The 12,001-nt window shown below is 38.4% G+C and overlaps 1 protein-coding gene across 1 annotated transcript; it reads right to left on the bottom strand.

Moving 5' to 3' along the window:
* Window positions 1-3,191: 3,191 nt before the first annotated feature.
* plac8.1 (placenta associated 8, tandem duplicate 1) lies at window positions 3,192-4,478 on the bottom strand (the record flags this gene model as incomplete). The annotated part of the gene is made up of 3 exons (XM_080510067.1): window positions 3,192-3,296; window positions 3,383-3,507; window positions 4,394-4,478. The coding sequence occupies 3 exons, from the start codon at window positions 4,476-4,478 to the stop codon at window positions 3,192-3,194; spliced, it is 315 nt and encodes a 104-aa protein (XP_080366193.1).
* Window positions 4,479-12,001: the final 7,523 nt, after the last annotated feature.

Here is a 12,001-nt window from a genome sequence, read left to right as displayed (position 1 = left end):
CAAAAAATGTTTATGACAGTGTTTCACTGCTATATGTGTATATGCATACTTAACTGTACAGTCGAGCCTTGTCAGCGAGGGGAGGCTTAAAACCCACATTTCATTTTAGATATTGTGGCACTATAAAGATTTAATGTTGAAAAGGTCACTGTGTTCTCAGAATGGACTGCTTTCACATGTTGATAGGTCTCTTGGGCTTGGAGTGTTTTTGCCTCTTTATCCCTTACTGCAAAAGATTTTGATGCTTCTCATTGTACCTACACCAAAATGTTGCCCTGATTTTTTTTTTTTTTTTTTTTTTTGTATTTTTAAGATGCATATTTCTTTTTTTTTTTTCCTTTTTTTTTGTCAGAGGACCAGTGCTTTCTACAGCTGATCCAGCATTTTATTTATCCTACCTGACCTTTATCCTTTCAGGTATTTGGTCATTACCCTCCCTTGTTTAAAAAAAAAAACTAAACAAAAATAAGAGCTTATTGAAAGAAAAGAAATAAAGCAGTGGTGATTTCTTAAATGTACTGTCGATTCTGTATTCTCACTTTCATATTAAAATTATCCCTCAGACTCTTGTGACATCAAGAATTAAAGAGTTATTTTAGAGTTGGAACTAGCGGCTGCATGTTGTGAAAAATTGGCTACAACGACAGCTACGATAGTCACGCTTCAGAAAAATCTTTTTAATGTTTTTCTTTTTACTATTAATGCAGTAATAAACACTTTATTAGTCTTCATGTCAAGGCAACCTGCATCGTCCAACTGCCTGGAAGGGAATTAAACATTGTGCTGGATACTCGTATGCACATCTTTCTCACTGCCTCATGTCGACTCTTCTTGCCCCAGCTCTGTCAGAACAAAACTTTTCCACTTTGAAAAACATTTGATTTGCATGGATGGTTTTTAGTCTGTATGGTTACGCCATAAAACCAAATTTGGAACACGACCCCGTTTCTTTGTCTATCTTGTACACAATGAAATACAGAGAATCTGGCGGATTGTACATGGTTACGCTTGATATTTGTGTGTCGCTGCTCATCGTGGGGATGCAGTTTGGCGCGGTGGGCAGTGGTTAGTGTTCTCACCTCACAGTGAGATTTTGTAGTTTCAAACGCATGCGAGGTTAATTGGTGACCCTTAATTGCATCCAAGTGTGTGTGTTGGGGGTTGTTTGTCTCTGTGTGTTTGCCTAGTGAGTGGACTGGTGACCTGACTGGGGTGTGCACACCCATAACATTTGAGGTGATTTTAGAACTATTAAAAACTATGACGTTTGCCTTGCGTCATCACCCCCACGACAACGTACCCTGGTCACGTGACCACAACAGGACGTTAAAGTACGTGTGACTAAATTGGCATTTTTTACCGGTGTCACATGAAGAAATAAATTCTGACAATGAGCGGAGGTGACTATTTTTGTCATGTGAGTAAAACGACAGTTGTTTTCTTGCAGATATTGTTAAAAAAAACAACAACTGAAAAAGCTTCTAGATAACAGTTGGGTTTGTAATAAAAGGGAGGTCAATTAAGCCAAAATCCAATTTATTGTACATTGCCAAAAACACACAACTCATGTTTATACCATGCTACAGTGTAGCCTTTGTACTTCTTTCTATTACGTGTCTTCTTTTATAACAAAATACACAACATAACGGGGACATTTTAGAACTGTATGATAAAAAAATAATGATCACAATGAACAAAATAAAATATGTAATCTCTAAGAAAGCCCTTTTTTTTTTTCAAACATTGTCACGAATGTTGTTTTGTAGAATTGTTCTCAATGCTGATGGTTGGGAGAATTCATGAAGTGCATGTTTGGCTGAGTGTGCATATGAAAATGAATATATGGTGCAGAACTATGTAGTTGTCCAATAGTGTTCAGAATTGAGTTATATTTGAGTTGAATATACATATGGTTGTTTTACAAGATGTACTATGACCTCAGTGTCTGTGGCGCCGAAAAATGGGTTGATAATGAAATGTTTACAGTACATTCATGCAGCTCCTCAGTGTACATGAACCTGATGGTCTTCGGTTGCCTTGAAGCACCATGAAGGTAGCTAAATGATGATGACGGTACACCAAAACAAAATCAAATATCTGCAGTATGTCCAGGCAAGTCATCCAACATTTGAAGGATCAACAGTTTGCAGTTGTCGTAGCTGAGATCACGTAAAAGTAAAGGTTTTATTATCACTTTAACAACCTTTTAGCATGCAGGTCAAAAGTCTATGCACTTCGTCCAAGATCATTTGTTTAATATAGTACAGAGTGTTTATAACTGAGGCCGACAACAAATGAGTGTCATGAGACTTACAAATGAACAGAAAGTTTCAACAATTCTTATCAGCAGAACACAGTTAAACATTAATGACATAGACTGGTTCATTGACTGGAAGAGAATGAGAGTGGATAGTAATAATGTACCATGTAAAATGTGTCATAATTCAAAGCGAACATCCTCATAAATGGGTTCATGCTGCAGTCCAGTGGATTTACAACTTCCTTGTTGTCCAGGCCGCACCTAGGGTATAAACGATATCATGACTTCCCGTCATATCCACAGTTTTATTAATGTTAATGTCCAGAGACACTCAGAATTACTGGCAATACTTGTTTTGACGCCCAGAATTGTGATAACTTACTGTCACTACCAGACTCTATATGAACAATTTGATACAAAATGCTACATGTGTAAGAATATTTTCTAGCAATAAAAACGAGTTGTGTTTTTACAGTTCAATGATTTTTCTTTCTTTCTTTTTTTTTTAATATGCTCACAGTTCATAGGGAATAGTGATATATATGTAGTAGAGTTTCTAACAGTGTGTGAACTTATTTGTTTTTAATGTCAATGGATAACCTCCATGTTTGACATGTGGAAAGATACTAGAAAATCAAACCAGTCAAAAAAAAAAAAAAAAGTATGTTGAAAAAGCTTAATATGCTAAAATGGCTAAAAGATTTGAAGCAGCTCTTTCAAAATGTGTTAAAAAGAAACTAAAAGAACCAAAGAGGCTAAAACTTGTGTAAATAACGTATTTTCTATTTGGAGTCTGTATCTTAACAAAAAGAATGTTAGTCTGCTCTTGCTGTTATTACGAAACTTTGGACAAAAGTTTCATTTTACAAAAATGTGTTCATTTACGTTTGGATTTTCCAAATGACGCCTTTAGAAAATACTATTCACCTGCTCAGAAAACCCCCTGGCTCTTGCGAAGGTCGATATCTCTCTTCAGCTGGCAGATGGCGCAGAGAGCGCAGCAGGCAGCCGCACAGAAATCCCTGAACATTGAGCCCTGGGAAACAAAGAAAGTTGACAACAATTGTTGTTGCTTTGGCTCTGAATGCCGTCGCTATGCAGCAACATCCAGTGTGAACTTGCATTTATGTTGTATCGCGTCCTGTAGACACTGCGCATGGGCCACAACAGGCCGCACAGGCAGCACTCGTTCATGTCGCTGGAGATGGAGCAGCCGAGGCACAGGATGCAGCAAGAGGCGTAGAAGCCTGACACGACAAGAGATTGATTAAAGGAAAAAATTATATATATATATATATATATATATATATATATATATGCTTAAATAATAATAACCTTGAAACTTGATCATGACAGTTCATTAAAATGAAGACGGACTCTTTTTCTACAGTAATAGTTATTAGTCATAGCAATAGTATGTACTGAACCAAGTCAGAAATATTGTTTGATTCATGATGATAGAAGTCAGGGTTATGGTTATTATGGTGCAACAATATAAAAAAAAAAGGATTCTTTTTATGATAGATTAAAAGCCAAATCCACAGTAAGAGGGTTGGTTTTGAAGGAACACTTTAAAGTTTAATCTGTGATCATTCAAGTGAAACTTAAGCAACTGGGGATTAAATTTAAAAAGAAAAATAAACTCGACAGAAGTTATCACTAAGTAGTTGTTCTATATGCATTCAGATGGGTGTTGCTGATTTAGGATTTCTATACTTGGTGGACATCATGATAGTTTCTATTTAAAGAAACTAATGGGTTTTGCCACTTTGCACCAAAATGATGCATTTAAATTCTAAGGTTTAAAATAGAGAAATTAGATATTTTACACAGTAATACAATAGCAGGCAACTCAGCATGGGATGTGCAGAATGTAATTAAGCAACAACTGGGCACCTCATTTCATAGACATGTACAGACATCGTATTACATTTTTTTTTTTAAAGAATATAGAAGGATTCTATAATAGGAAATAGAGGATACTCTTGGGGCATTTTTAAGGGATGCCCAATAAAACTATGGGTATTTTGAACAAGAAAATTGATTTCAGAGAGAACAAAAAGTACTTGCAACATTCCATGCAAGTTTGGGTTTTATTTCTTCTTCATAAAACCAAGAAGAAGTGTCGCTCACAGGTTCCGCAGTCATCACAGCAATCACAGAGTCCGGTCTGGAAGTCGGATGGTGGGAATCGGCCCGGTTGGTTGACCACAGCCATGATGAGAAACACCTTTTTGAGATGGAAGCATAAAGGCCTTCATTCTTATCACCAAGAGCAAGATATTTGTCTTGTTCTGTGCCTATTACTTCTCTATCTTCTTCTTCGCTCTAAATCACTCCACTTTTGAACATCAAACAATGTCGAAGCTGAAGTTATCCGTCATGTTTTCCAGGCAGGCGGCTGTTTAAGAGTAAAGCTTACCAGATGTCTCCGGAGGGTTGAAGGGCGGTGAAGACCGAAGGCAGGAAGCTTTGAGACCAGGATGTATTGCAAACCTTTATAAGTGATCCACGCAGGTGACTCGTGTGGTCGTAAACTTTATAAGCCATTCCTCGCAAACACATTTACACAAGGCCCAATAAAATAAGATAAAAAATAAAAAAATAAAAAAATACATGGCATGATTTCCTGTGCACATTGGTCATCATATCAGGGAGTGGTTCTCATACTGGTAATTATTGCTCAATAGCTGTAATTCACTTGAATGGTTTATTACAGTATTTACAGAAGGTTGAAATTGAAGAACAAGGTTGAAGGGCATGACTCAATAAACTGCCATCATATCTAACTGCTTCAAGGAAACAGACGAAAGATTTTCATGAAAATGTGATTGATGTTGACATGATCAGTTTGTTGTTGAAGATACCGTATTGTATTTGTAGCTGTCAACTACTTCGACTTGGCTTTGAACTGATTCCTGGAGACTCGACTACTGAGCTATTATTGTCATCCTCTCCTTTGTCTTTGCCTAATTAATAATTAAATCAAGATATAGCAGAACTATGATCATGGCCATAAACATCATTGAGGTATATTATTTTTGTAGTATTTTATATAACTGTATACAGTGCTGTAAAAAAGTAATATTTGCCCTCTTCCTGATTTCGTACTTGTTTGCATATTATCCACAGTTAAATGTTTCAGATCCTCAAACAAATGTAAACATCAGTCTAAGATAACACAAGTAAACACAAAATGCATTTCTTTTTTTTAATGAAGGGTTTTATTAATGAGGAAGAAAAAAAATCCAAAGCTCCATGGCCCCGTGTCAAAAAGTGTTTGCCCTCCAGCTCCTGTTAAAACATAACTGTGCTTATCACACCTGAGTTCAATTTCTGTAGCCACACCCAGGCCTGATTACTGCACACCCATTCTCTATCTGGAAATCACTTTTAGTTCCTCCAACATCGTGCTGAGATCCAAAGAAATTTAGGGACACATCAGAAAAAAAAAAGTAATTGAAATCTATCAGTCTGGAAAAGGTTATGAAGCCATTTCTAAAGCTTTGGGACTCCAGCGAACCACAGAGAGCGCCATTATCCACAAATGATGAAAACACGGAACAGCGGTGAACTTTCCCAGGAGTGTCTGGCCGACCAAAATTACCTCAAGACCACAGCGACGACTCATCCAAGAGGAGACAAAAGACCTCACAACAACGTCTAAAGACCTCCGGGCAGGTTCCTGACTCCACCGTAAGAAAGAGACGGGGGGCAGAAATGGCCTGCATGGCAGAGTTCCAAGACCAAAAACCACTGCTAAGCAGACAGAACATTAAGGCTCGCCTCAGTTTAGCCAGAAAGCATCTTGAAGATCCCCAAGACTTTTGGGAAAATATTCTGTGGACGGACGAGACAAAAGTTGAACTTTTTACATCTGGCGTAAAAGTAATGCTACATTTCAGAAAAAAACCCAAAACATCATACCAACAGTAAAACATGGTGTTGTGCAGTGGGATGGTCTGGGCCTGTTTTGCTGCTTCAGGACCTGGAAGACTTGCCATAATAAATGAAAGCATGAATTCTGCTGTCGACCAAAATATCCCGAAGGAGAATGTCCGACCATCTGTTGGTGACGTTAAGCTGCAGCGATCTTGGGTTCTACAGCAGGACAATGATCCAAAACACACCAGCATGTCCACCTCTGAATGACTGAAGAGAAACAAAATGAAAACTTTGGAGTGGCCGAGTCAACGTCTTGACCTTAATCTTATTGAGACGCTGTGACAGGACCTTTAAAAGGCGGTTCATGCTTGAAAACCCTCCAATGTGGCTGAATGACAACAATTCTACAAAGATAGGTGGGCCAGAATTCCTCCACAGCGTTGTAAAAGACTCATTGCAAGATATCGCAAATGCTTGATTGCAGTAGTTGCTGCTCAGGGTTGCCCAACCAGTTATTAGGTTTAGGGGGCAAACACCTTTCTACACAGGGCCATGTAGCTTTGGATATTTTTTCTTCCTCATTAATAAAACCTTTCATTTAAAAACTTCATTATGTGTTTTACTTGTGTTATCTTTGACTAATGTTCAAATTTGTTTGATCTGAAACATTTAACGGTGGAAAACGTGCAAAAAAGTAAGATATCAGGAAGGGGGCAAACAACTTTTACCCACTGCTGTTCATATAATAAATATTGGACAATTGGCCCTAGAAATCCATAAATTATACTCAAAGTTTACTCAAAGATGATCTTACAATGTTCATGTATTTAGAATATTAAATTGTGACACCATCTTTGAGTATATTGTGTGGATTTCAAGGGCCAATTGTCATCTTTTCACATGCTTTCTTTCTCAATAGTAATTTATTTTCTATTCTGCAAGTGTGACACTGTTCTACTGATATTTCAGGTTTTAAACTGTTATATTAGATCCAGTTCTTTGTTTCACTGTCCTTACAATCCCGTCTATGGAAATTTATTTTTGAACTAAGTGAAAATCAGGTTGGTTTCTCAACATATCACCCCCAGAATTCTGTTTTTACTTTCTATTCTTAGTGGGGTTTAAAAAAAAAAAGAAAGTCAACAATTATCATGCTGGTAGTCATCATCAACTCGTGCAGCTTTTGGATTTTATCCATTTCACACATGGAATAGTTTATATTATCTGACAGCAATGCCTGCAGCCCCCAGATGCATCAACAGACATTTTACTAAACAATAATTCGCGCTGATGTGATCTTTGAAATAGTACACAAATCTGCACTGGAAGACAATTCTATCTCTTCGGAGTTTAAAACCTTTTTTGCAGAGCTTCTTTCTGACACACGGTGGCGCTGCTGCCCACAGAACAGGCGCATGTTGTGCATTGGGGGGAGTTTGTAGTGAGGAGCTGCCTGTAATGATAGAGCCTCCGACATAATGAGCGGCTGTAACTGAAGCTCGGGAAAAAGGCACGAGGTTCAATTTCCGACAGACTAAAGATAGACGACTGAATTACAACAAAGTACACAGAGTGGCTATTAGGCTACAACACACACACACACACACACACACACACACACACACACACACACACACACACACACACACACACACACACACACACACACACACACACACACACACACACACACACACACTTATATATGTATCCCTCATGTTCAATTATCTTTTTTGAAGAAGTCGATTAATTAAAAAAAAAAAGTTGATAAAGACAACCTACCCAACACTGGTTGAGCCAAGACATCCATGCAGTCCTGTGTACATGTTAATAGACTGAACTAATATTAGACTAACACAGCACTGATGTGGCACTTTATTCATGATGTGTATTTGTACTTCATGATCCCTAAAGTATATTTTAGTCAATGGTGGAAGGAGTTACACCTTTTAAGCCATTCAACACAAGTAAAAGTAGAACTGTGTCATCAATCAGCTTGACTCAAGGTATCTGAGTGTGATCGGAGTATCATTACTGGTGTGAAAGCAGAATTTTACAGTTGTGGAGTTGACGTTATGTCGCCTCCATAGGACTAATTGGATAACATCGAAGTTGAATATGTGTAGTACACACATTTCTTTAGTTTTGGGGGATTTTTGTTTTCTACCCGTGTCCTTATCTTTTGGTAAAATAATATCAATAGTTCAACTTTTTGCATTGTGTGTGCATTATAATGAAATCATGTGATACGTTTGAAAGGAAAACAACACAAAGGTTCCTAAAACACTCAGACATTGTCACTGATGGAACACATAAGTGCCAGCCTGAGGTATTTGTAAGATAATTTAAAATATGTTTCAATATGTGCTACTTTCTCCTTGCCAACCAATGATTTTCAGCCTTCTTCAAGTAGTAATTTATGATTATTTTACATTCATAATAGATTATCAGCTAGTGTAAATTCTTGATTTTGCTATAGTAATGAAATATTAATACTATTTTTATCATTTATTTTTAGACCCATTCAGTGGTGCTTTTTCATGGTCTGAATGTTTACTTTTGATATTTTGATCACAGTTTACAAATAAAACGTTATCACATACAATGCCTTTCAGATGCACCTGTGTGACATTCAAATGTGGCTGGATGTATGAGAGGTTGAATTTTTATATTTTTTTTGTGGATCTATTATTTTTCAGTGGCAAATTGGTAAGTAACGACTTAAATACAAAATGAATTCATGATTGATTCTGGCTTAAATTGCAATTGTTTTCCTACTAAACTATAGCACATGGAAAGTGATCATTCCCTGAATTAAAATGTGATGTCAGCGATTTAATTGATTTAGTATTGGTGAGTGTATGCAAAAATCGAATCTGTCTGTTTGCCTGTGAGGTCAACGTGACAGCGTGCAATGTAAAGGATTGGTTAAATGCCCATATTTGCTTTGTATTAATGATTTCTCTCAAAGCTCTGTACATTTGTACCTGCATGATGCATACATGTGCTGATTTCTTCTATCTTTATTTCTGATTTTGATCCAGATCTGTATCTACAATGGTCATTTGATAATAATGTGTGAGGTGACTGTTGGAAATGATACAATTTCATAACAATATTAATATTAATCTCTTTTCAACTCTGAATTTTTTAATGTTTAAAAAAAAGTTATTTGACGATATAGATGACATAGAGGCTCTATTCATAAGTCTTCTGACTTCTTTCCCATGGTCATTAAAAGTTTTACGCTCTTGATGCAGAATGAAAGTCATTAGTTGGTAAATCAAAGGGATTTTATTTATTTATTTATTTTTTTACTTTTTTGAGGTGGGGTTGCAGCTCCCTTCTGGGGTGAGTGATGTGAGGGTTATGCCATCAGGGGCTCTGCTGGTTGTAGAGCTGAGGGTTTTTTTTTGGTGTTATTTCAGGGCAGCACTGATAGACATGCGCACAGCTGATGGACGGGAGAGGCACATCTGCACTGACGTCACCCCCACCCTACTGAAAAAGCTGACAATTTGAAGCTGTGACGGACACAGCCGGTCTCTGCAATGTAGTGAGAAGGAGCAGCTTCCAGGCCAACTTCTTGCTGGTGTTTAGATGCACTTCCCCCCCCCCCCCCCCCCCCCCCCATCTGAGCCACAATCATCAACACAAAGTTCAGATTATAAAGTCGAGCAAGATAGGCTGAAAATAGATCCTACTGCTGGAGGAAATCCAGAACTGAAGGGGAAAAAAAGCTGAGTAACTTGCTCTGTCTTTTTCTTTTCTTTTCTTTTTTCTTTTTTTTGTGAGAGGGTGACAGCGTCTGGAACTGAGATATTGCTGTTGCTGCTGCTGCTGCTGCTGCTGCTGCTGTATGGTCTGGGCTGAATCTGAGCGCAGATTTCAGAGGATGGAAGAGTTCACATTGAGATGAAAAGAAGGCAGCAGAGGAGGTTTGTGTGCGGAACTTGAGCGCTGCAGAAACCTTTTGTCCTGTGCTCTCCCTGCACACTTGGACCGGAGCTGACAATGAAGATGAGCATGGTAAATATGTTTTTCTTCGATTCCTTTAAAGTTGTGTTAGTTGGAGTTCATGGCGTGATTCTCTCTTGCGGAAGCTTTGGGGAGGTAAAGTTGCATGGAAAAAACGCGCACTTCTGGCAACATTTACGCACGGGTTTTTTTTTCTTCTTTCTTTCTTTCTTCTTTTTTAACCACATTTGCAGTGTGTAAAGCTTACAACTCTGCAAGTTCAGACTAACGCTGAAAACTTCCACGCTTTAGTGCAACAAAAACCACGGTTTATTTGGACTTGCAGACGCTCTTTGAGGGTTGAGGTACCGGTGTAATGCACGCGGGCCGCCTGCCAACTGTCTGGGTCAGAGTGGCCAAGTAGGTAGCGTCTGTCTGTGCGTCTGTCTGGAACGCTGGGTCTGTCTGTCTGTCTGTGCAGCCGTGGGGGAAAAGATCCTCCACTCCAGCTTTGGAGTCCGATCGTCTTTATTTGGACACCGATCCGCTATCACCTGGATCCGTTTGACGTTTGTTTAGAGTCTTAACTTTGCGCATGCTGTCGCGAGGCGCGTCACCGGGTTGAGAAAGAGAAACGCGGCAATCTGCAGAAATGAAACCGGGCTCATTAGATTTATGCACCCCCCCCCCCCCCCCCCCCCCCCCTCGCTTCATTGCACGTCAGTTTTAAACGCTGTTTAACCGTGTCAAGTCATCAAACTGTCATCGATGTTTCATTTAATGAGGCGTTGGCGCTTTCAATTTTATATAATTTTTTCTGGCAACATCTGTTTAAATGGCACGTTCATGTGGGTCGATATGCTGAGTGAGAGCAGCAAATCCAAACATCAAGTTTCATTCATTCAGAGAGGCTGCAGCTTCAATTAGTTCACTAAACTGAGTAGATGTTCAAAGCAAAATGGAAAAAAACAAACTTAACGAGCTTCAGCTGCCTCATTGGTTTTCATCACTGTCAGCCTAATATCTTTGTGGTGTGAGCTGGTAGACAGATCTGAGAGGCATTAAGGGACATTTCCTCCTTGAGACAACATCTTACAAGATATACTTTCCCTAATAATTGTAATTTGCTCAATAACATCTGTTGAAATTGATGACAAATCTGAGTTTTATCCAACCAGGATTACAAAAAGATAAAACCTTTAAATAAGATCAGTGTCTCTCCCTTTTTTTAAATTTTATTTATTTATTTATTTATAGATATAACACACTGACATTGTCTATGTAGTGTCATTGTTTTTGCCTTGGCAACAGAATATTACCAGTTTGAGTCTGGCCTAGGGGCCATTGTCTTTGGAATTGCATGTTCTCCCTGTGCATGTGTGGGTTTTCTCCACATTTGAGATTAGCTGGAGGCTCTGAATTGCCAGTAGGTGTGGCTCTGTTTGTCTTTGTGTGTTTGTCTCTGTGAAGGACTGGGTGTACCCATCCTTTTGCTTCAGTCAACTGGGATTGGTGCCAACCACCCACACCTCGCAATTGGAATAAAGTGGTTTAGACTGATAGATATCCAGAAGAAAGTCTTGAAAGTGTGATATTTGGTCTGGTTGGATGTTGGTAAACCAAAGTTATTGAGTTTAAAATGATAGTATTGAGCTTATTGTTCATGAAAGTTATGATTTGGTCAGTAAGATCAAAAGTAATCACAATAAATTGGGGAGTTGTCCTCTGGACTCCAGGAAGAAAGTCTTTAGAGGAACATGTTTTGCCAAATTCCTACAAGTAATGGCTCGCATGGGGTGAAAATGTCAGATATCACTGAATATTTACCAGTAGAGGACAGATTGCATGTGGTGATTAGTTAGACCGCTCATAGCTTGCTCTACAGAATCTCCAAAAGTA

This window comes from Blennius ocellaris, assembly GCF_963422515.1.
Source record: "Blennius ocellaris genome assembly, chromosome: 15".
Classification (NCBI taxonomy): Eukaryota; Metazoa; Chordata; class Actinopteri; order Blenniiformes; family Blenniidae; genus Blennius; species Blennius ocellaris.
Note: the sequence above shows the minus strand (reverse complement) of the source record. Positions and strands in the feature narration are given on the sequence as shown.